The following is a 24,738-nucleotide window of genomic DNA, read 5'->3' as shown; positions in this document are numbered from 1 at the left end:
AGTTCCCCTGAAAAACGCCTTTATTCAGCCCACTGCCCCTCCCCAGTACAGTCCTGTGCAATGATGCTACAACATGTCAAATGATGACAGCAGGGCCCCTGGGCTTAGAGAATTCAATGCAAGTCGACACCCCCCACCCCTCCCACCACAACTGGTGCGCGCTTGGGTCTTTGGGGGGGGGGGGGGGGGGGGGGCGGGGGGGGGGTAAACTCCGGGAAGAAAAATAGAAACAGGGTAAATGATTTAGGACAAGTTACTTTCTTCCAAACTTTATTTTTGCACATTACTAAAGTTAAAAATTAAAAAAAATAATGGCCAACTTAACGTGGGAGCGAATGCCTTTGTACGAGACCCGGCTCCCCAATCCCCCGCCTGTCTCGGCCTCTCTTTGGGAAGGAGGGGCCGTTTACTCGGAAGGGAACGGGCAACTTCTGTGCACACGGGAGACACAGCGAGGGGATAAAATGATTTAAGAACCGCATCTTAGGTGCAGTAAATAAAACTTGAGTGTTGTGGGGAAGGGGGGAAGAGAGAGAGAGAATCCAAAAGAAAAAAAAACCCAGGAAATGATATGAAAATAATCTCTTGAAGGGACGGGGCGGGGGTTGGACATACGCACACGTTACACACACGCTCACGCTGGGAATAAAATCCTGGTTACCCACTCAGTAAAAGACAACACAACCCAGAGCTAAGAGTCATAATCCTCATCCTCGCCATCTTGACTGCAGGCGGTCAGGACAGGAGCAGGCATCGACAGGGTGTTCGTTGCTTGTGCAAACGTGGGGATGGGCAGCATTGACGGGGGGCTGCCGAAGACAGTTTCGGGGCTGGTGGAGACAAAGAAAAGGCAGGTTAAAGACCTCGGGGAGCCTTCAGAGGAAAATTTATCATCAGATGCACGTCCGTGTGTGCACTGGTGCAGTGAAAAACTGACCTGCAGCAGCACCACAGGCACAGAGCATCAGATTAGCAGCATTCTTAACGCAGATGTTGTGTGTGCACCGCTCGCAGGGCATGCTGGCATTTCTGCACCACAATCCTTCCCACCCCGCCACCTCCTCGCCGTTCCCCACGAGTGCTCTGTAGTGCAGCGGGTAGAGCTGCTGCCTCACGGCGGCAGAGAGCCGGGTTCGATCCCGACCTCCGGCACCGAGGGGGGAGCGAGGGAGTTCTCCCTGTGACCGCGTGGGTTTCTCCCCCACACCCCCACCGTGCTCCGGTTCCCTCCCACATCCCAATGACGTGCGGGGTTGGTGGGTTAATTGTCCCCTAGTGTGTGGGTGAGGGGTAGGATCCGGGGAGAGCTGATGGGAACGTGGCGGGAATAAGATGGGATTATTGTAAATGGTCAGCACAGACTCAGAGGGCTGAAGGGCCTGTTTTCGAGCTGGATGAATCTACGAGTTCTGCTTTTCAATCACCGTCTGGGAAAGGTCAAACTTAATAAGACAAACATAGTTACGGCTTTTAGTTCAAGGCTTAGCACAGGTGGCAACTCTTCTCTACATCTCGAGCCACGTAGTACTGAACAGACCATTCAGCTCGTCACGTCTAGACCGTACAGTGGGCACCTCTCCGTACCAATCCCATCCTCCAGCCTGTAGCCTTCTACGACCAGGTGAATCAAATGCTCAGTCTTGACACTTCTTAATTGCTGCCAGAGACTCTGCTTCTGCCACTCTCTCAGGCAGTGTGTTCCAGGGACTCACCACTCTCCGGGTGAAGAAGATCCCCCTCTAAATCTCATACCCCTTACCCCTAACCTTTTGTGGTGTTAAAGCCCTGTCTCAGGTCCACCATGTTGCTCTGGAGGACGTGCACTCTCCTCTGTTCTGGTTTAAACTTTGCATCTTCTCCACTGCCTTGACATACTTAGCATCAGCACCTTTCTGAAGCACTGAAGCCAATTGCACACAGAAGATTGCCATCATTTCAGAGTAATCTGGCTTGCTACTTCACCTTAGAAACATAGAAAACCTACAGCACAATTCAGGCCCTTCGGCCCACAAAGCTGTGCCGAACACGTCCCTACCTTAGAAGTTACTAGGCTTACCCATAGCCCTCTATTTTTCTAAGCTCCATGTACCTATCCAAAAGTCTCTTAAAAGACCCTGTCGTATCCGCCTCCACCACCGTTGCCGGCAGCCCATTCCACACACTCACCACTCTCTGAGTAACAAAACTTACCCCTGACATCTCCTCTGTACCTACTCCCCAGCACCTTAAACCTGTGTCCTCTTGTGGCCACCATTTCAGCCCTGGGGAAAAGCCTCTGACTATCCACACGATCAATGCCTCTCATCATCTTATACACCTCTATCAGGTCCCCCCTCATCCTCCGTCGCTCCAAGGAGAAAAGGCCGAGTTCCCTCAACCTGTTCTCATAAGGCATGCTCCCCAATCCAGGCAACATCCTTGTAAATCTCCTCTGCACCCTCTCTATGGCTTCCACATCCTTCCTGTAGTGAGGTGACCAGAACTGAGCACAGTCCTCCAAGTGGGGTCTGACCAGGGTCCTATATAGCTGCAACAATACCTCTCGGCTCCTAAATTCAATTCCACGATTGATGAAGGACAATACACTGTATGCCTTCTTAACCTCAGAGTCAACCTGTGCAGCTGCTTTGAGTTTAGGGATAAGTATTCAGAAGAGAGGCCTCTGATCCACGTGTCCGGGCGAGAGCAAGCCACTGGTGACTCCTGGACCCTGAAGGCCTTGTGTCAGCACAATACGTCATTAAACAAGGGTATGCACCACCCCCTCCAAAGTAAGAAACTGGGTGAATCAGCTGAGGAGGCACAGGCCCCAGACAGAGCCTGAGACTTGCCTGGTCTGTCAGAGGGTAGCTACCGCACCGAGTGTTGGGGATGGGGTCCCAGCCAGAGGTCACAAGCGGCCACTAACCTCCGGATCTGGTCCCCGGCTTTGTCTACGCTGGAGCGGGAGGCCTCCTCCTCGTCCGTCTCGCTGTCCTCAGATTCGTCCTGTTGGCGGAAGCAGGACTGGGGGTGAGATCCGGCTTCGTTTCTCCCTGGCCGGTTGGTCAGCGCCGGCTCGGCAATTCCACTGGGTGGGGCGTCACGGTTCGTGATACTTGGTCGATAGGGCATCAGAGCCTCACACTACAAACCAGCGGGGAACATCGCTCTGCGTTGCTGCCCACCCACGGTGGGCATCACAACCACATTATCTGGGTCACTGTAGCTGTGCTCTACAATACGGTGGGATGATGGGGGGAGGAGGGGAGTCACAGAGTCATCCAGCACGGAAACAGGCCCTTCGGCCCAACCAGTCCATGCCAACCAAGATCTCCACCTGAGCTAGTCTCATTTGCCTGCATTTGGCCCATATCCCTTTAAACCTTTCCTGTCCAATGTACCTGTTATTGTACCCACCTCTCCCACTCCCTCAGGCAGCTCGTTCCACACACCCACCGCCCTGCGTGTGAAAAACTTGCCCCTCAGGTCCCCTTTCACATCTAGCTTTAGACTCCCCTCCCCAGAGGGAAAATGACAGTGACCATCCAGCTTATTGACCCCCCCCCCCCCCACCTCCTGATTTTATAAACCTCTATAAGGCCACCCCTCAGCCTCCTACGCTCCAGGGAAAACATCCCAGCCTGTCCAGTCTCTCATCACTCGAGCCCTCCAGTCCCAGTAACATCCCCGTGAATTTTTTTTGTACCCTCCGCAGCTTACTGACACCCTTCCTGTAGCTGGGTGACCAGAACCTTGCACAATACCCCAACGACTCATACCATCCCAACTCCTGTACTCAGTGCCCTGACCGATGAAGGCGAGTGTGCCAAACACCTTCTTCACCACCCTGTGTCACCATTTTCAGGGAACTGTGCTCCTGTAGCCCGAGGTCTCTGTTCTACAACACTCCCCATGGCCCTGCTGTTTACTGAGCAAGTCCTGCCTTGGTTTAACTTTCCAAAATGCCTCACTTCCCACTTGCCTGTGTTCAATTCACCTGCCGTTCCTTGGCCAACTTCCCCAGTTGATCTAGGACACCGCAGTGGTGCTATACATGCGCGTGGGGCATCAGGTCTGAGGGGCGGGATGAGGGGACGGTGGCCATGCTATTCCCCCAAGAGGGGTACAAGTGACCACGCTGTCTGCCTCCACTATTCTTCCAGAAGGGTCTCTGGAGGCATGCTATTCGCCTGTGCAAGGCATCACGGCCACACTATTGGCCAAGGAGGACATCGAAGCTGAGCTGGACAAAGCCCTCAGTGTCCCATGTCAATCTTCGGACAGTGTCCAGGGGGAGGAGACTGAAGCGGAATAGACCGGACTGGAGCTGGGTGGATCAGACCGGACCAGGTCACGGGACGCCATGGATGGATACTCACCTCCTGTTCTGATTCCGTGCTGGATTGCTTCTTGTCCTTGCCTTTCGCTCCAGCCCCTCCGTTGGTGTTCCTGCGGCCCGACCCTGGTTTCCTTCCCCTGAAACGGTAGGGAGATGTGCTCGGCTGTGATCCCGCTGCACCCCACCTCCTCCTCCCTGCAGTTAGTTCCCAACCCCTTCAATGCCCTGCTCCGCAGACCCTGGGGCGCCCCACCGCCTGGGTCCTGTGCCAACATGGGGCAGCTTCGCTGAGCTCACTCAGTGCCCCCAGGCCCCTGATTCAGCGTCACAAAAACAGCAGCCAGGATGCCTCTCATGGTATCTAGCCGTACAAATATCTGGCCTCCATCACACTGCTAATGTGCTTCAGGGGCCTCGGGGAGCAATGGGACATGACATCCCAAAGGGGCGCAATGGGAATGCCCTACACCCCCCACCCCTTGCTGCCCAGCCCTTCCCCTCCCCTCCCCTCCCTCGCATCCCACAGTAAGCCTCATGGGACACGACCTATTTCCCTCCATCAAGTCACTCGACTTTCAGTTACAGGGACAGACAGCGCGGGCTGGATAACGAGTAAAGCTCTCTCTTTGATGTCCCATCACACACTCCCAGACAGGGACAGTACAGGTATTACGAGTCAGGTTGCTATTTGGTGAATGTCCCTTTAAGGCACCTGGACAGTAGAGTAGTGGTGTGTGTGTGGTGTCTTCAAGACTAATAACAATGTGCTGGCTATTTTGCTCAGAGGGGAGAGACAGGCAGACACTGACTGCTGGTCTCCGTATCAATGGATGAAGAACAATAGCTGTGTCTGTCACTACAATCCACGTATGGATTTTTGGAGTAAACAAGTGGAGTCCACTTTGTCGTTAATCTGTAGTGGGAAACAGGTATTTCTGTGGGCGGCCACGTATCGAATGCCTTCAGGGTGGCAGATACTTCGGAACAAAGCAGTGGAGATCATCGGAGATTGAGGTGTTATATGGGTTCCATCGTGGAACGTGTGGATTTCGTAAAGTCTCTCTACATTCTCTCTTCAGTCAACGGTGGTTTTGCAAAAGCCTTTGCTCACGTTTCACCTTATGACTTGCTGAACGGAACTTTGAGAACTATTCCTAGACTTGGGGTTTGGGAATTTGCCCCACACGCACACACACTTTGAGTTTATTAGATTTGGGGTTAATGTTTAACATCTAACGTTTTTGTTTTTCTTATTATTACGAGTAGTTATTAATAAAATAGTTTCTAACACTTGTACATGACTCGGTGTGTTTCTGTTGTTGCTGGTACGTAACACAGGTCAGACACAGAGAGGAAAGCTCCCTCTCCACTTTCCCATCAAACACTTCCAGGCCGGAAATAGTGCTACAGGTTTTAAGTTGGTTCAGGGACTCCCATTACTGTCCGTGTTCCGGGTACGGATGCACTGTGAGAGGTTGCAGCCCCCGTTTGCGTGTTTGAAGGGGCTGCTCCTCAAGTTCTGGTTGTACTCCAGCCCCAACGCTCCTGATCAGGAAGTCCCAAGGGAAGGCGCATGGATGGGGAGGGGCAGCTGGTGGGGCTGGGGGGTGGGGTGGGGGGGGGGGGCGGTCAGGCTGAATGGGAATACAAGTGGGCCATCTACTTACAGGTGGGGGCCAAGGGTGAGTCTCTGGCTGCACCACCCCCTCAGGCAGCCCCCGTTCCAGATTCCAAAGATCCTTCCCCAGATCCCTTCCAACCTTTCATCCTAAGTCGACGCACACCTCTGCCGTGGGGCAAAGCCTTTTCATCTCCACCCCCTCGGCGTTTGGTGAGGCCTGGGACTCACCGGCGAGGTGCCTTGTCCCCTTCCATGTGGATGTCTTCATTCTCTCCCTGCATGTCCGGCACGGCAGCCACCAGGTCCTTGAGGAAGTCGAACTGCTGCTCCAGCTCGATGCACTGCTTCCTGGACACAAACAGCCCATAATGTCAGCGGGGAACTCGCCTCGCACATCCCTGCTGCCCGGAGGAACCCCTGGCGCCGTCACGTACCTCGCCGTCACCACCCTTCCCCAGTCTCCGACGGGTGGAGACCTTGTCTGCGTGGGAGGTGGGTGCCACTGGTGAGGCCAGCATTGATGGGCCTGTCATAGCAGCCAATCACGGTGCTCCAGCTCTGGAGGCACCCCCCCTGCACCCCCCCACCGGGGCCTGACCAGCTAAAGGAGGCCAATTTCCTTCCTTACATGGTAGGTCTTTATTCAATTAACTGAACTTAAGTTCCCCATCGACCGTGGCGTGATTCGAACCCTCTGTCCCCAAAGGAGGAAATACCAGCCCAGTAACAAAACCACCATACCCTAGGTACGTTTGCAAAAACTGTGCTCAATCGTCCCCACTTTGCTACCCGGCCCCGTCTACCCCTCTCCTCCCCTCCCTTGCATCCCACGGTAAGCTTCATGGGACACAATGATCCCTGTTCGCTCCATAGAGTCACTCGACTTTCGGTTACGGGGACAGACTGTGTGGGTTGGACACCGAGTAAAGCTCCCTCTTCAGTGTCCCATCGCACACTCGGAACAGGGACAGTATGGGTCAGGTGCAAAGAGGAAAGCTCCCTCTACAGTGTCCCATCAAACACTTCCAGGCCGGAAATAGTGCTACAGGTTTTAAGTTGGTTCAGGGACTCCCATTACTATCTGTGTTCCGGGTACGGATGCACTGTGAGAGGTTGCAGCCCCCGTTTGAGTGCTTGAAGGGGCTGCTCCTCAAGTTCTGGTTGCAATCCAGCCCCAACGCTCCGATCAGGAAGTCCCAAGGGAGGGCGCGTGGATAGGGAGGGGTTGTGGGGAGCCAGACTGAATGCGAAATGCGTGGGCCATCTACTTACAGGTGCGATGTGGTCATCGTCTTGGCGTTCCGCGACTGGGTCACGTGACAAGCCTTGGTCAGCAGCGAGTCCAGGAACAGTTCCAACGCCCGGGCTGACCGGCATGTTAAGGAGGTCCTCTCAGTGCCGTTTCTTGGACGCAAACAGCCTGAAACGTCAGCACGGAACACAGCCTCACACATCCTTGCTGGCTGGGGAAGCTCCTGGAGCCATACAATACTTACCGTCGCCAGCCCCCCACCCAACCTGTGTCCCCCTTACCCTGAGCTGTTGGCCGCGGTCTGTCGCATCCTCAGAAGCAGGAGGCTGTGGGCCCTGCTGCGAGTGTCTGCACCATTACAGGAGCAGTACCAAGCAAGCACCAAACTGCTAAAGTACGTCACACAGCTGAAGAAACAACACACATCACTCTATTCATTCCCTTAAGATCCACAGTCATAGAGATGCACAGCACGGAAACAGGCAACTGGTCCGTGCTGACCAAGATTCCCATCTAAGCTGGTCCCATTTTCCCATGTTTGGCCCATATCCCTCTAAACCTTTCCTATCCACGTACCTGTACAAATACCTTTTCAGTGTCATTAATGCACCTGTCTCAACCACTTCCTCTGGCAGCTCATTCCATATACGGACCACCCCCTGGGTGAAAAAGTTGCCCCTCAGGTTCCTATTAAATCTCTCCCCTCTCACCTTAAACCTATGCTCCCCAGTTCTTGATTTCCCAACCCTGGGAAAAAGACAATGCGCATTGACCCTATCTATGCCCCTAATGACTTTATACACCTCTATAAAGTCATCCCTCATTCTCCTACGCTCCAATGAAAAGAGTCCCAGCCTGCCCAACCTCTTTCCCTCAAGTCCTGGCAACATCCTCGCAAATCTCCTCTGCACTCTTTCCAGCTTAATGGCATCTTTCCTACAGCAGGGCGACCAAAATGGAACACAATATTCCGAAGGCTGCCTCACCAACGTCTACTACAACTGTATAGGACGTTAGTGAGGCTGGTATGGAACGGTATTAGCATGGAGACAGGCCCATAGAGTGTGCCAACCATTTAAAGAACCAACTGCTTTGATTTGAAAAACAAAGCCCTTAGCTTAACAATCACCATTACTGATCCGTCTTTTAGTTTCAGATTGCTAAATTTAAAGTCCCCAGCTGCTATTAAGTAACCCAGGTTGTTTCTAAGTTATTAGTCCAGGTTTCCAGATTACAAGGCTAGGAACACAACCGCTAAGCAACCACACTTTACAAATGATAATGGTAGCATGTCAAGCGATAATTTTAAATCTAGAATATTTGATAGCAAAAGATATTAAGGGATGACTGTTTTATGCCACAGATTGGCTAGAGTCTTAGTGAAGAGTAGAATGTGTCAGGTAGGCTGAATGGCCTTCATTACTGGAATTCAAGGTTTAGTTTTGTTTGGGATATGTCTGGGTTTAGTCATTGGACAACTAGATAAGTTGGGTTTCGGCGAGGAGTGATCACTGGGAGCAGAATCACAGACCTGACCCCATCCAGCCCCTTCCCTCCACCCCGTGGGGCTCGTCAGGGAAAGCTCCGATGGCTTTTGGAGGATACAGATTATCACCGGGACAGCGGCGGCGACTTTTCCGATCTCTTCATCTGTCTGCATGATCTTCTTTATTCTGGCCTACAACAGGAGAAGGCAGCATCAGTCAGTACAATACAATGATAGCAGCATCATCAGGGATGCCTGCCACCCAGTTCACACCCTTTCCTCTCTTCTACCTTCTGCGAGAAGATACAGGAGCTTGAAATCCCAGACAACCGGACTCAGGAACAGCTCCTTCTGCACTGCTGTCAGACTCCTGAACCCATCGCCTCTGTCACATCCCCTTCCCAGTGGTGCTGCCATGTTCTCGAACCATTAATTCTACCTCTCCCGGTTATCCCGTTATTGTCACTTCCTCATTTTTTTCACCACCTCAGTGTGTACAACAACCATTGCACCATTCTGCCCTCGTCGCTGTATTTATGATTACCACATACACTGTTTACTCTGTGAGCTTCAGGCAAGCAAGGAATGTCAACGCACCCTGGCGTGTGTGACAATATTACTCAACTCCCTTGATATCTAGACTGACCAATCAATAAATGTGCCTCCACAGCCCCTGAGGGCAGAGAATTTCAAAGATTCACAACCCTCTGGGTAAAGAAATTTCTCCTGATCTTAGACGCAAATGGCTGAACTCTTATTCTGAGAATTGTTGCTTCAGGAAGGCTGACGGTATCGTCAGGGATGCCCGCTGCTCCGGCCATTCCCCATTCTCTCTTCTACCTTCTGGGAGAAGATAGAGGAGCTCGAAAGCCCAGACGTCCAGACTCAAAAACAGTTCCTTCCCCACTGCTCTCAGACTCCTGAACAATCACCTCTTTCACATCCCCTTCCCAATGATGCTGCCACGAATTCAGACTCTCAATTCTACCTGTCTCAGCTATTTCATTATTGTCACTTTAGTATTTAGAACATAGAACCATAGAACAGTACAGCACAATACAGGCCCTTCAGCCCACAACGTTGTGCTGACCATTAACCCTCACCTAAGACTATCTAACCCCTTCCTCCCACATATCCCTCTATTTTAAATTCCTCCATATGCTTATCTAGCAACCTCTTGAATTTGACCAATGTACCTGCCTCCACCACCGCCCCAGGCAGCACATTCCATGCCCCAACCACTCTCTGGGTAAAAAACCTCCCTCTGATATCTCCCCACCCATTACTTTAAAGCCATGCCCTCTTGTATTCAGCATTGGTGCCCTGGGAAAGAGGCACTGGCTGTCCACTCTATCTATTTCTCTCAATATGTTGTACACCTCTATCATGTCCCCCTTCATCCTCCTCCTCTCCAAAGAGTAAAGTCCTAGCTCCCTTAGTCTCTCCTCATAATGCATACTCTCCAAACCAGGCAGCATCCTGGTAAATCTCCTCTGCACCCTTTCCAACACCTCCACATCCTTCCTATAATGAGGCGAACAGAACGGGACACAGTACTCCAAGTGCGGTCTGACCAGAGTTTTATAATCTTTGCACCATTCTATTATTTTGCACTTGCAGCATTTAGTATTACAATATGTAGTTTACTTTTATCTACTTTCTTTAAAAAAAAGTCTTTTTTTCTCTCTCTCTTCACTTTGCATAGTTTATATTCTGTGTGGTGTCTGCACCTACGTGCCTGTGATGCTGCTGCAAGGTTTTCATTGCACCTGTACCTCACCGCACTTGTGCACGTGACAATAAGCTCGACAATCTCAATAAACTCACAGCCCTTGGCCCCCTCCACTGCCAGAGTTCCAAGCGCAAACTGAAAGAACGGCACCTCCTTTTCCAGCTTGGAACCTTGCAGCCTGATGGCATGAATGTTGAATTCTCCCACTTTAGGTAATCCCCAACCCCATTCCCCACCCCCCAGCCCACCATGCCTCTTCTCTTCCCTTTCCTAGCCTCTTTTTTCCCTCTCCTTGCCTTTGGCCCATCCCCTGGTGGATCTGCTCTCCCCTCCTCCCCCGCACCAGCCTATCACTATCTCTTACCTGCATCTACCTATCACCACCCTGTGCCCACCCCACCTCCCCTCTTTTGTCCACCTATCACTGCTCTGCTTTGCCCTCCTATATATTGGGCTTCCCCTTTTCCTATCTTCAGTCCTGACCCAAAACGTTGACCACCTGCTTTTCTCCACGGATGCTGCTTGGCCTGCTGAGTTCCTCCAGCATCACCGTGTTTTTCATCTGGATTCCAGCATCTACAGTCTTTTCTCTATAAACTCGACTTAATTTGAATACTCTGTGAGCTTCATGCAAACAGAGAACTTCATTGCATCCTGGCGTATATGACAACAAACTAATCTAATCTTGACAATAGAAGTGGATCAATATCACCCCACCAACCCGTCTCATCAACGACCACCAGATGCAGACTCCTCATTTAGAATCAACCACAAAACGCTCCTGGATATCTGAAATTCCAGCTTCCGCTCACCCAAGGTATTTGAATCCACAGCCCTGCTTCTACCAAGATTCCAGCCTCTAAACACACTCATAGGTATCCTTTGGTTTATGTTTAAACCTGCTAAAACCTTGTGATTCCATTTATTTCTGGGATTTGCAGAGCTGACAGCCCAGTGTCCTCAGCCCCGAGACTGCCCACACATCCCCCCTCAGGCTCGGCTGCCAGAGTCTCTCTAAACAGCCCACCAGGGTCTCTCCACATCTCTTCCCACCCCCCCCACCCCAAAACGACCCCCACACTGGGATTTTTCCCGCCAGGGTGTACCTACGTGCCTGTACCTCAGCGCACTTGTGTAGATTACAATAAACTCGACGACATTCCCCAAAGCCCTGCCACAATCAACATCTGTCCCCGCCAACCATCCTGCCGGGGTCTCTACCTACCCACCCCCCCCCACCCCCACAATATCCCTCCCACCGGGGTCCACCATCCCGCCAGATTCTGTCACCCCAAACACAACTGACCCGCCCAGCTATCTCCCCCCCGCTACAATCACCCCGCCAGGTTCCACATCTCCACACAGACAATCGTCCCGGTGGGGTCTCTCACCACCCCTCCTTCCCCAACAACCGTCCCACTAGGGTTTACCCACTTGTCCACAACACAAGTGTCTCTCCCCACCCCTGCCAGGGGTCACCCATCCCCTCCCTGCCCTCAACCATCCTGCCACCTTCCGTCCAGCCTCTCCTCTCCTGTCGCACATCCCCCAGGCTCAGCATCTCCTTTCCCCAGGCCCCCACTGCCATCCTGGGACGTCCCACACGCACCGGCAGGCCCCTGACACCCCACCCGTACTCCCCCGTACCCAGACACCCGGGACATCCTCCCACACCCCCGGACCCACCAGCGGGAAGCAGGCCCTCTCCCCTAGACCCCCGACTCCCCCACCCATCAAACCCTGGTCCCGGACCGACCAGCAGGAAGTCCGTGACCCCCCCCCCCCCCCCAAAAGACCCTGATCCCCTTGTCCCCAGCCCTAGCCCCGAACCGGCGGGAGTCCATACCTCCCAATCCCGGACCCAAAAGCGGGACCCCCCCAGCCCCGGTCCCCCTAGTCCCTGCAACCAGTCCAGGACCCACCAGCAGGACCCCGCGCCCAACGCCCGGACCCAGCCCCCCCAGCCCCCACGCCCACGGCCCCACTATCGGGACCCCCAGTCCCCCCAGCCCCTGGTACCCGACCCACCGGCGGGACCCCCCACCCCCAGTCCCCCCAGCCCCTAGTACCCGACCCACCGGCGGTACCCACCACCCCTAGTCCCAGTCCTCGAGCCCAGGACCCCCAACCTCCAGGCCCGGGACCCCCAGCACCGAACCCACCAGTGGGACCCCCGACCCCCACCCCCGATCCCCCCCGTCCCGGGACCCCAACCCCTCCAGTCCCCGACCCCCGGACCCACCATCGGGACCCCCAGCCTCCCCAGCCCCTGGTACCCGACCCACCGACGGGACCCCCCTCCCCCCCAGTCCCGGACCCAGCGGCAGGACCCCCGACCCCCGGTCCCCCCAACCCCGTCCCGGACCCACCGGCAGGACCCCCAGTCCCGGACCCAGCGTACCCCGGTCCCCCCGGCCCGCAGCCCCCATCCCCCCGGCCCGCAGCCCCCCCGGTCCCGGGCCCGGCCCCGGACCCACCGGCCCGCAGCCCCCCGGGCCCGGCCCCGGACCCACCGGCGGGAAGCGCGCGTTGTATTTTTTCTTCTTCGACGGCATCTCGGCCTCCGGCTGCGGGGCCCGGGCTCTGACGTCAGCGGCACGACGCAGGGCGGGGTCCTCCGGGGCGGCGCGGCGCGCTGTCGGATAAAAAGGGCGGCCAGCCTACTGCCTGCCCGGCCGCGGCCCCCTTTCCCAGCTCCCGACTGTGGCCCGACCCCAGCTGGTGGGAAGCCTCACGGGGTGAGTGAGGGAGCGGAGGGAGGGGAACGGCGAGGCGAGGCACGGATGGAGGGTGGGAACCAGCGACGGGAAGGAAGTGGGAGGGAGGAAAGGCCGCGGGCCCGACTCTCCATTGCTTGGCAACCGCCCGGAGCCTGTTGCTAGGGAGACGGCTCCCCCTCTTTCCCCCCCCCCCGGAGCCTGTTGCTAGGGAGACGGCTCCCCCTCTTCCCCCCCCCCCGGAGCCTGTTGCTAGGGAGACGGCTCCCCCTCTTCCCCCCCCCCCCCCGGAGCCTGTTGCTAGGGAGACGGCTCCCCCTCTTCCCCCCCCCCCCGGAGCCTGTTGCTAGGGAGACGGCTCCCCCTCTTTCCCCCCCCCCCGGAGCCTGTTGCTAGGGAGACGGCTCCCCCTCTTCCCCCCCCCCGGAGCCTGTTGCTAGGGAGACGGCTCCCCCTCTCCCTCCCCCCCCCCTCCGGAGCCTGTTGCTAGGGAGATGCCCCCTCACCTCCTTTCTTTCCCCCCCGCCCCCGGACCTGTTGTTAGGGAGACGGCCCCCCCACTCCTCTTCTGGAGCATGTTGCTATGGAAACTGCTTCTCTGGCCCCCTCCCCTTTCCTGGAGCCAGTTGCCAGGGAGTCCGTCCCCTCCTTCTCTTCTCCCACCCCGTCCCCCCCACCCCTGAGACGGTTGTTAGGTTGACAGACCCCCGCCCCACACTCCTGTCCCCCTCCCTTGGAGCCAGTTGCTGGGGCGTTGCCACCCCCCCCTCCCCTGAGCAGGTTACTGAGGCATTATACGCCCCCCCACCCTCCCCACTCTGGAGCCTGATTTTTGGGGAGCCTCTTACCCTCCTCCCCCCAATTTCCCTGGGACTAGTTGCTAGGGAGCCACACTTGCCTGTGGGACTGACCCTCCCCAAACAAGGTGTCCAATTTACAATTTTGGGATGAAACTTGAAGCTATTAACGTTGCTTGTCCACGGTCAGCTTTTGATATTCACGGTAGGGAGGGCTGGACATCTTCTCAATTCTTTCAGATTAACGACCTGTAAATTTGTGCTCCATCTGTAATTGGTAACTGGTTATCTCTGATAGTTTGAATCATGTCACCAATGTGCCTCGGTATGTTGTCTGTGGGATCTTTCTGGGTGTGTGCGTGACCTGTGTCCGGCTCCCGTCGGAGTGTTGTTACCTAGCCCCCTCTGCCACTCTTCCACTAATTGTACTTCTCTCCCACAGAGGGTGGAGTCCTCCGGGCTGTTCCTCAATAGGTGCGCCAGGGGAACAGAAGCAGCTGAACAATTCTGTGGGTGAGTTGAGCTCTAGTTACTGACCCGCCAGCCATTGTTTCCCTTCCCCATGACGCAGCCTGACTCCTGGAACAGTCTCCAATCTTGCTCTCAGTTGGGATCTCAACGCCTCTTTTCCCCCATCCCAATCCATGAAGCCAGAGCACAAAATCCAGTCTGATACTACAGGGTAATCCTGAGGAAGAGGACCACACTTGTCTTTTTATGTCATGGCTGGTGAGCCCCGGGTGGTGGGGAGATGGATTCCCCATCTGACTTGCAGGATCGTGACGCTGATTAATTTGTTTCCCCAGTGCTCCACCCGCTCCCCAGTCCTAGCCCTTTGAAAAGACGGGCTTGCATTTCCATAGCACCTGCCCCATCCATTTCGGGCCATCCTCAAAGTGCTCAGTGGCTTTTTGAATCGTCGTCCAGATGAAATGCAGTGGCTTATTGTGCACCAGCAGTATCCCGTGGTCTGACAGTGAGGAATGAAGGACCCAGGACTACAGGGAAGTCACTTCCCAGAGAGAGACTCTATGTCCACCCCCCTGCAAGGCAGACAGGACTCCACTTGGATGTGTCATTCAGAGGATGCCCCATCCAGCCCTGCAGCACTCCGTCAATGCCAGCAGTGGGAACGGCCTTGAGAGAGGTTGCAGATGAGTCAAGTACAGAGTGACTAGCCGCGCCCTGATCATGAAATGCAGAAAGCTAGTAGGCAGGGTGCGGCAAGCACTTGGGAAGGCAAGTAGCCCTTTATTTCTAGGCGATTGGAATGTAGAAAATTGATCAGAATCAGGGAAAAGAAAGGATGATGTGATGAGGAAGGTCCTCTCCCAGGGTTGAAGAGGAATCTTTCTCATTCCTAAAACAACCATTCTTGGGTGTATCATTCCTAGGCAATGTATCTTGAAGACCTTCCTTGAGTGAAAGAGATTTTTATATTTCTTTTTAGACTTGACCATGTGTCTTATTTTCTTAGTCCCCCATGCCCACTTTCTGTCAGGATGTGAGGGTTGCACAGTGGATGCATGTATCGATGTAATACAGGGGGTTCCAACTCATTCCGAGGGTATAAATGCTGCTGGGGCAGGTTTAATGTTGTCTATGGAGACAGATCTGCATGCAGTCCTGTTTCCCCAACAATTGTACAGGGTGTTGGTGAGGCTGCACCTGGAGTACAGCACAGTTTTGGTCCCTTATTTAGGAAAGGTTACACTAGCATTGGAGGCAGTCCATAAGAGATTCACCCGGCTAATTTCTGGGATGAGAGGGTTGCCTTACCATGATAAGATAAAAGAAGATTTCTTTATTAGTCATGTACATCGAAACACACAGTGAAATGCATCTTTTGCGTAGAGTGTTCTGGGGGCAGCCCACAAGTGTCGCCACGCTTCCGGCGCCAACATAGCCCGCCCGCAACTTCCTAACCCATATGTTATTTTTTGGAATGTGGGAGGAAACCGGAGCACCCGGAGGAAACCCACGCAGGCACGGGGAGAACTTACAAACCTGGGTCGCTGGTGCTGTAAAGCTAACCACTACACTACTGTGCCTGCCAGCAGATTTTTAGAAAAAGAAGTTTGATCTGTATTGTTTGGAGATTAGAAGAATAAGGGGTGATCTTATTGAAATATTTGAGATCCAGAGGGGATGTGACAGGGCAGATATGGAGATGTTCCCACCAGTGGGATTTTCTCGACTGGGGACAGTTTCAAGATAAGGGGATGGTCGTTTAAAACTGCGGTGCATAGGAGGAGCTGCTTCCAGGGGGTGATGAATCTCTGGAATACTTCACAGGGTCGTGGAGGCTGATTTAAATTTCTGAAAGATCAGGGGAATTGAGGGCTGCAGGGAACTGGCACAGAAGAGGAGATGAGGCCTGGGGCAGATCAGCCATGGTCATATTGAATGGTGGGACAAGCTCGAGGGGCTGAGTGACCTCAACCTGTCCCGATCCCTTGGGGTTTTTTATGTTTCAATTACGTTGTCTTAGCCACACAGTCACGTGTGTGTACAGAGAGTAGAGCAGGGGGCTAACCACGCAGTCTTGAGGTGCACGTGTGTTGATAGTCAGCGAGGAGGAGATTCTGTTACTGATCCTCACTGACTGAGGTCTGCTGATGAGGAAGTCGAGTATCCAGTTGCAGAGGGAGGTACAGCAGCCCAGGTCTTGAAGCTTGATGATGAGTTTGGATGGGATGATTGTGTTGAACTCCGAGCTGCAGTCGATGAACAGCAGCCTGACACACGAAGTGAGAGGGGGTAAGTTCAAAGAAGGTGTGCGTGGCAAGTTTTATTTGAAGCAAGAGTCTGGGTGCCTGGAATGGGCTGCTGGGGGGGGGGGGGGGGATGTGGGAGGTGATGATGTGGTGGAAGCAGATAGAATAACAACATTTAAGAAGTGTTTAGACGGGGAATGAGGGAGTTATAGACCAGGTGCAAGCAGTTGGGATTGGTTTAAATTGTCAGCACAGACATTGAAGGGTCTGGCCCTGTGCTATACTGTTTTATGTTTATTTACTGGAACAGCTAACGTGGCAAGTTCAAAGGAGACGTGTGGGGCAAGTTTTATTTTACACAGAGAGCTGTGGGTGCCTGGAATGTGCTGCCGGGGTGGGGGTGGAGGCGGATGCGATAGAGGCGTTTAAGAGGCTCTGAGATGGGCACATGGATGTGCAGAGAATGGAGGGATGTGGACTTTACGCAGGCAGGAGGGATTAATTCAGTTAGGCTTTTAGAACATGCGTAGACAGGCCGCTTGGCCCACGATGTTATGCTGATTTAATTACTAGTTTAATTAGTTCAGCACAACATTGTGGGCTGAAGGGCCTGTTCCTGTGCTGTACTGTACTGTTCTACCTTCTAAAGCCCTGGGCACCATTTTCCCATTGGGGCCACTAAGATGTGGACTGAGTTGAATGGGGAACAAGGATAAGATGGGATGGGGCTTGACGGGTGTGCAGCTGGTTGCCTGAGAGGACTCCTGGCGCGGCAACCCTCCAAAGCCCACCGCTCACCCTCTCCCGCTCCCTCTGATGCAGGGTCCCCCACGCCAGGAGACCAGTGGGATGAGCGACCACGAGGAGGAGGAAGAGACGCTGGCGACCGAGGAGCTCCGCGACGCGGAGGACTATGCGGCGGAGGCGATGGCGGCCGACATGGACCCCTGGGTGGTCTTCGACGGCCGCAAGACCCCCCGCGCCGAGTTCGACGACTGGCTGGACAGTAACCGCCCCTCCCGCACCTTCCGGCACGGGGGCCCGGGGCAGACCGGCGAACCGGTGGGCTGGATCGCCGTCTACGGGCCGGGCAGCTCGCCTTCGGCCGAGAGCGGGGATGCCGAGGGGCTGCAGGAGGACTGGGAGAGGCTGCTGTCCAGCGGCAGACCCGTCACCTACGAGACGGTCAGGGAGCTGGCGTTGAACCGGAGGGTGGTAAGCGGCAAGTGGCTCATGCACCTGGACACCGGCTTCAAGGTGGACCAGGCCTGGGGGCGCGTCGCCAGGGCGGTGCTGGACGGCAAGTTGCCCGCCGCCAAGGTCAGCCCCTACTGCCCGTCCTCGGGAGACAAGCACGTGATCTGCGTGCCCAGCGACGACTTCACCGACCTGGCCCAGGTGGTCCACCTAGACACTGCCATCCGCTCGCTGGGCATCAAGTGCCCGCTCTCCTTCAAGCCCGACGCCTACACCTACCTGGGTATCTACCGGGGTAACCACTGGAAGCTCTGCCCCACCATCTACGAGAGCCATTTCGACCTGGAGTGCATCCCCCGCCGCTCCAGAATCGTCAGCAAGGTGACCATGCGAGAGCTGACTTAACTCTGCCTAAAAGTTTTTTTAATCTTAAATGTACAGATTTAACAGAGGAAAAAAAAATCAGCAAAGAAATGGGTGTTGGCATCGTCAGTGTCTTGTAGCTGGTAGAGTTGTGAGTTGGCTTGAATGGCGCATCAGTGCGAGTAGTGTGGGTGTAGGGTCTCTGCTAGCTGGGCAGGGTTGGTGGGGTGCCCACCCTGCCCTTCCCCTCGTTCGGGACTGAGCCCACGGGTGCCGGCTGTCGAGAGTGCCCCAGGGCTTGTGGGTGAATGGGGATGGGGTGGGCAATGGGAGCAGGGGTAGGCCTGGCCCAGCATTCAGTACCACCATGGGTGATCTGCCTCAGTCCTCATCTTACCACCCACCCACCGTGCCAGTTCCTCAATCTTTCATAAGTTCTCTATTTCCTCCTTTATCTGCAATGATCCAGCAGCATTGACTCTCTGCCGTAGAGAATTCCACAGATCCCCCGCCCTCTGCGAGGAGGATCTCCTACGCACCTTGGTTTTAAATGACAGCACCTGATCTTGTAACTCTGTCCACCCTGGCACCGCCCCCTCAGGATCTTCCATCTTTTAATAAAATTGCCCTTCATTCTTCTTATCTCCAAAGAATATAGATCTAATTTCTTAAATTGCTCTATAAAGGAACCCAGAAATTAGCCTAGCAAATTTTTTTTTTTTGTTTGGAAGTGTTACCAATGCCCTCCTCATCTCAAAATAAGCTGACCCTAAACTGTGCATGGTACCCCAGGTGTGGTCTCACCAGTCCCCTCCACAATTGTAACAGGTAGGAAACTGACCAATTACTCCCTTGCCTACACAATGCCTTCCCGTCTCTCTTCTCCACCACACCACCCCCCCCCCCCCCCCCCCCCCCCCCCCCCCCCCCCCCCCCCCCCCCCCTTCCACCCACACACACGAGGAGTTGCATTTTTTTTGCAAGGCAAACCAGAGCAGGATGTGTACAGTAAACAGCAGGGCCCTGGGAAGTGCTGTAGAACAGACCTGGGGGTGCAGGTGGTGACACAGGTCGACAGCGTGGTGAAGATGTTTGGCACACTTGCCTTCATTGGTCGGGAAATTGTGTATTGAAGTCGGGACGTCACGTTAGAGCTGTACAAGACGTTAGTGAGACCACATTTGGAATCCTGCTATAGGATGTCCGTAAACTGGAGAGGGTGCAAAAAAAAATTTGTAAGGATGTTACTGGGACCGGAGGGCTTGGGTTATAAGGAGAGGCTGGATAGACTGGGACCTTTTTTTTTAGCTGGAGTACTTTTATCCTGGCTGAGGGGTGACCTTAGCGGTTTATAAAATCATGAGGGACATGGATAAAGTGAATGCTCTGTCTTTTCTCAGGGGCGGGGAGTCTAGTTTTAGGTGGCACAGGTTTAAAGTGAGAAGGGAAAGGTTTACAAAGGACCCGAGGGTCAACTTTTTCCACACAGAGGGTGGTGGGTGTGTGGAACGAGCTGCCAGAGGAAGAGTGGTTGAGGCAGGTACATTAACGACACATGAAAGGTACTTGGACAGGTACATGGATAGGAAAGGTTTAGAGGGTTATGGGCCACACGCAGGCAAATGGGGGTGTGGGCCTGGTTTCCATGCTGTATAACTCTATAACTCCCTCCAAACCTATCCCTTTGACAATTTCCCTTTCTTGAACCCCTCTAACCTTACTCTCATCCCTTTTCCTTTTTTTAAACAAAAAGTCTTCCCTACACTTATTAGGGCCCCTTGCCTTTAATCCCAGCTCACTAAGCCACATTGGGGATGAAGTGTGGGTTCTGGTCTCTGAGAGGGTCTTGGGCAACTGAGAGATCCCCCTCCACCCATCTCATAGGGTGAACAAAACTCAAGGCAGAGCAAAAATAGAATTCCAGTTTTAATTAAATTTTTTATTTTTTTTAAAAAACCTACATGTTAATACTTTTACATGTGTAAGCTACAGGCTATACAGAGATCCTACAGTGTCGCTTGGCCAAGGATTATAAGCAATGACTGTACACGCTGGCTGGGCTAGTGCTCTACTTTGTCTGAGTCTGTCCATTTATAGATCTTCTTCACAGGGAACACACTGGTTGGGGTGTATTTGGGGGTGGGAGGGGGCTCTGTTTCAAGGGTCCCTCTGCACCCCTCTGTACACGTGTGTCCGTCCTTCTCAAGTTTCAATCATGGGCTCGCCCTCATTGAGTGCAGGGGGCCTGGAGTTTGGCCTTGGTTGAGGCCTACTTCTCCCAGTCAATAGAAGTTGCCTCCCTGTGGAGTTTACCCCTGCTTCGGTCGGGAGAAAAGCAGGACTATGAACGGTCATGTGCCGTACATCTTGTTGACCTGCCCAAGGAAGGAGCTGGTCAACCAGCCCAGCCACAATATCCACCCTCGCTACTGGCTCCCCACAAGGCCTTGAATCTGTTTCGATAGAGGGCTTTCGTTGACACTTGGCTTGCTGGGGTGGCACCACCTCCACAGGCACACAGGACGGCAACAATCTCAATTCCACCCTCCCCCCGTACCCCCACCTAGTTATTTCCCCAGCCTAAATGCAACCAGGAATGGTCAGACAGGCATAAACAACTTCCTTTTAACATAATATTACACGTTCTAAAATTAGAGGCAGCAAAAGAATCTGAATCTACAGGAAGCAGTCTATTGGGAGTAAGGCTCAAACCAGGCACGACTGGGTTGGACAAGGACAAGGGCAAGATTCAAGATGGAGGAGGGACCTTCCCAGCAGGCCAAGTGCCAGTGAAAACACACTATCAATTCCCTTTGTGGAGTGCCCCTGCCCACCAGATTTTCCTTGTTTTCTACGTGACATTTTCAGGTCCATTTACTTTTTTTTTACAAATAAAGAAATGGATGGTGAGCTTGTAAGCAGGAGGAAAGGTTGCTCACAGGTCTGTACAACAAATGACATGTTAGACAAATGGATGGATGTCTCGGGACAGACATCATCCTGTGAAATCTGTCTGCATTTGCAAAAAGATCCCCGCTGTATCAATGCAGAGTTTATAACCCCAGAAGGGGGAGGGGCAGAGGAGAAACCACTGAACTCCTCCAGGTCTGACCTCACTCATGTTAATTGCTCCGGCTGAACCGTCACCGTGAATTCCGAATACCATGATCAGAGATTCCGTAAACCTTACAACCTCTCCTGCCTGCCAACAGAGGTTATGGTCACTGGGTCTGCTCCCAAGGCTTGGAGGACAATTTGTGTTTTGTTAAACAGCTTTTTGTTAAACAGCTTTTTGTGAAACACCCTTTAAACATCTTTGAGAGCCCAGAACTGGAGCAGTGCTGAAACACTGGAGTTGGACTGAACACAGTGGGGGGTGGGGGGGGTTAGAGAACAGTGGGGAGGGGAGAGAAGGCATAAAGGGAGAGGCGGGGGTGGGGACAGACATGGGGGGGAGGGGCGGAGGAGGGAGATGGGGTGGAGGGGAAGGGGGCAGAGTGGGGGACGGGGGGACGGAGAGGGAGGGAGGCATGGGGGAGGGAGGAGGAGGCGTGGGGGACGGGGAGGGAGGGCGAGGGGGACGGGGAGGGAGGGAGAGGCGAGGGGACGGGGAGGGAGGGAGAGGCGAGGGGGACGGGGAGGGAGGGAGGCGTGGGGGACGGGGGGGACGGGGAGAGGCGTGGGGGGGAGGGAGGGAGGCGTGGGGGATAGAGGGGATGGAGGCAGGTGGGGGGAGAGAGGGGATGGAGGCAGGTGGGGGGAGAGAGGCGGGAGGGGACGGAGAGGTGGGGGGGCAGAGGGGACGGGGAGGAGCAGAGGCGGTGGGGGATAGAGGGGATGGAGGCAGGAGGGGTAGATGGGTCAGAGGGGTGGGGGGGCTGAGGGGCAGGAGAGGTGAGGGGGGATGGTGGGAGGAGTAGAGGGAGAGGCGGGGGGGTCGATGGGAGAGAGGGGATGGTGGGGAGGGGGAAGAGGGATGGGGGAGAGAGAGTGTAGATGGAGGGGCCCAACCGGGACAGCTCCCTCATCCCTCCCTCTACCCACTCACTCTACCCCCTCCCTCATCCTACCCCCCCATCCCCCGCTCCTTTACTCTACCCCCTCCCTCATCCCCCGCTCCCTCACTCCCGCTGCGCCTCATAGATCTTGTTGATCTCGGACGAGTTCATGAGCTCGAAGCTCTGTGAGAAGAGCGACATTAGCGGGTCGTCCTCGTCCGGCAGGAAGTCGGCCGCCGCCGCCTCCAGCTCGCCATTGAGCGCCACCGCCTCGACCCCGGGCCCGGGCCCGCCCCCACCCCCGACCCTTGGCTCCTGGCTGCTGACCATCAGCTTGAGCAGGTCGGGCGAGTAGCTCATCAGGGTGGGCTGCTGCGGTGGGCTGGCAAGGCCGAAGTCCGGCTGGCGGGGCAGCTCGGCCCGCAGCAGCTCCCGGAAATCCACGTTGTCGATGGAGCCCAGGCTGACGCACTCGCCGTCCTGGCCGGGCAGCAGCTGCTCGACGCCCGGCTCGCCCAGGTACAGCTCGGGCCTGTCCAGGCCCACCGCCTCGGAGCTCGCCTGGAACGACGAGCCGAACAGCTCAGTGGCGTCGATGGTGGAGAAGGGGGCAGGCGGCTCGGCGGCCTTGGGCTGCGGCTGAGGCGGCGGCGGGAACAGGTTGCCCAGCAGGCCGGCCCCCGCCGGCTGGAAGAGCGGGAAGATGGGGCCGAGGTTGGGCACCTGGCCGCTCGCCCCTCCTGGCCGCGGCGGGGCTCCAGGCTCAGGCCGTCGAGCGGCGGGAAGACCGAGGGCACTGGCCCGGTGCCGCCCAGCAGGTCCGGGGTGCTGGTACCTGCGGGGACAAGACGGGGGAAAAGAGGCTGGTGAGCGTTCCCCTGCATTACGTACCCGCATCCCCCGTGTTACGTGCCCCGCTTCCCCTGCGGAATGCGTCCCACACTCCCACCCCACCCCCCCACCGCAGAACGCGTCCCACACCCCCCCCCCCCCCCCCCCCCCCACTGCGGTAGGCACCCCACTGCTCCCCCTCCCCCCCCCTCACCCCGGCGTTATGCGCCCCTCCCCGAATTACATACCACACCCTCCCCCTGGGGTTGCATCCCTCCACCTCCCCGAGTCTCACCCCTTCCCTACCGACCCTCTTCCCAATGATCAATACCCAAAATAAATACCATACAGCCCCCCCCACGCCCTGCTGTCCCTCAACAGCCTCCCCTCTCGACACCCTACAACTCCCCTCCGCACCCTTCTCTATCTCCCCCTCCCCCTAATTCTACGGCCCTCCACCACCTCCATAGTCCTGCCCCATCCCTCAATCATGTACCCATAACAAATAGCAGTCTCGCCACCCCCCTCTCCCTCCCCCCACCTCTTGCCAGCCCCCTCTCCCTTCCTCTATACCCTCGCCAGCCCCCACCCTCCCTCCACTCAATGCCTGCCTCCCTTCCACCTCACCCCCCAACTTCCCTCCACCCCATCTCCATTATCCACCCCTTACCCCCAGTCACCCTCCTCAAACCCTCATCTTCCCACCCTTCTTCCCCCACCCCTTTGTCTCCTTCCCTGTAACCCACCCTGACCCCCTCAGTGACCACCTGCTCTCCTTCAGAGGAGACATTCACCCTTCTCCTACCCCCCCTCATCCTACTACCCTCTACCCATAGCCAGCGCCCCCCTCCTCCACCGACACCAACACTAACCCCTATCAACTGACCCCGTAACCCTCACTGACTCCCAATGACCACCCTCACCTGCCAAACCCCTCTCCTCCCAGCCTGCAGCCCATGAACGGGGGCACCCTCCTCACCCTCCCTCCACCTGCACACTACCACCCCGAGCCCCAACACTCACCAACTCCCCCTCCCCCACTCACACCCTTCCCATGTACCTGACCCGCGCCTTTCCCCAACTCCGACCCCCATCTCCCCTGAACCCTATCATCACACAGACCCTCTCCCTCCACAGGTCAGACCCACTAGTACCCTCCCACCACCCCTTGTCCCCTCCCTGAATCTCACCTCCCAACCCCTCCCAAACCACATCCTCCCCACCCTGAACCCAAATACTACCTACCCCCCCCCCCCCCATCCCGTGGGGGTCGGGAACAGCGACTCAGACACCTACCCGTGTGGGAGGATTTGTCGAAATGTTTGGTCTTCACCTTCCCGTCGGGCCCTCGACTGGGTATCGATATGGGCCTCTTGGGCAAGGATACCCCTGGAGGGCGGGGGGGGGGGGGGGGGGTGGAGGTGGTTGGAAGAAGAGGTCAGAGTTCCAAGGTTACAGCAGGAAGGTACATCCAATATTAAAATAAAACTTGGGGAGGAAAAAGAAGAGTGGGGGAGGGGGTAGGCAGCGAGGGGAGATGGGGCAGGGTGGGGGAGAGGGGCAGTGCTAAGTGGAGGGACCGGGGAGAACACAGGGGAGGGGAGGGGAGGGGAATGAGCCACTCACCCTGCATTTGACATTTATGAAGCATGTTGACAAATTCGTTGTGTGTTTTGCGCCGCTTCTCCTGGGTACCGTAAGGATCT

The 24,738-nt window shown here is 55.4% G+C and overlaps 3 protein-coding genes across 4 annotated transcripts in view; 1 reads left to right on the top strand and 2 right to left on the bottom strand.

Moving 5' to 3' along the window:
* LOC127587045 (uncharacterized) overlaps positions 1-24,738 on the bottom strand; it is a 38,484-nt gene that overhangs the window by 12,471 nt on the left and 1,275 nt on the right. The window contains exons 2-4 of one of the 2 annotated variants that reach the window (XM_052045194.1): positions 24,659-24,736; positions 24,329-24,421; positions 22,302-23,036 (exon numbers count right to left, since the gene is read on the bottom strand). In XM_052045194.1, the coding sequence (XP_051901154.1) occupies positions 22,325-23,036; positions 24,329-24,421; positions 24,659-24,672 (819 nt within the window). In that variant the 5' untranslated portion in view covers positions 24,673-24,736 and the 3' untranslated portion in view covers positions 22,302-22,324. Of the gene's footprint in view, positions 1-21,980; positions 23,037-24,328; positions 24,422-24,658; positions 24,737-24,738 lie in introns of those variants that run through there. The other variant, XM_052045193.1, reaches the window with a different exon arrangement.
* drap1 (DR1-associated protein 1 (negative cofactor 2 alpha)) lies at positions 254-13,063 on the bottom strand. Its single transcript, XM_052045196.1, has 7 exons — positions 12,926-13,063; positions 8,800-8,872; positions 7,215-7,308; positions 6,171-6,290; positions 4,362-4,458; positions 2,909-2,988; positions 254-830 (listed from the first exon to the last, which is right to left on the bottom strand). Exons 1-7 carry the CDS (start codon positions 12,965-12,967, stop codon positions 692-694), a joined length of 645 nt encoding a protein of 214 aa, XP_051901156.1. The 5' UTR covers positions 12,968-13,063; the 3' UTR covers positions 254-691.
* Positions 13,030-19,124, top strand: c38h11orf68 (chromosome 38 C11orf68 homolog). The gene is made up of 3 exons (XM_052045195.1): positions 13,030-13,150; positions 14,369-14,439; positions 17,466-19,124. Exon 3 carries the CDS (start codon positions 17,493-17,495, stop codon positions 18,243-18,245), a length of 753 nt encoding a protein of 250 aa, XP_051901155.1. The 5' UTR covers positions 13,030-13,150; positions 14,369-14,439; positions 17,466-17,492; the 3' UTR covers positions 18,246-19,124.

Source organism: Pristis pectinata, chromosome 38, assembly GCF_009764475.1.
Source record: "Pristis pectinata isolate sPriPec2 chromosome 38, sPriPec2.1.pri, whole genome shotgun sequence".
Taxonomy (NCBI): Eukaryota; Metazoa; Chordata; class Chondrichthyes; order Rhinopristiformes; family Pristidae; genus Pristis; species Pristis pectinata.
This window is presented reverse-complemented; position numbering and strand designations above follow the sequence as displayed.

Excerpts from the sequence above, each read along its gene's own strand:
- drap1 (XM_052045196.1), bottom strand. The coding sequence starts at position 12,967 with ATGCCGTCGAAGAAGAAAAAATACAACGCGCGCTTCCCGCCG. Across the intron at positions 6,291-7,214 it reads ACGATGACCACATCGCACCT|GAAGCAGTGCATCGAGCTGG; the intron begins GTAAGTAGATGG and ends GTTTGTGTCCAG. Across the intron at positions 831-2,908 it reads GCCGGGGACCAGATCCGGAG|CCCCGAAACTGTCTTCGGCA; the intron begins GTTAGTGGCCGC and ends TGTCTCCACCAG.
- c38h11orf68 (XM_052045195.1), top strand. The coding sequence starts at position 17,493 with ATGAGCGACCACGAGGAGGAGGAAGAGACGCTGGCGACCGAGGAGCTC.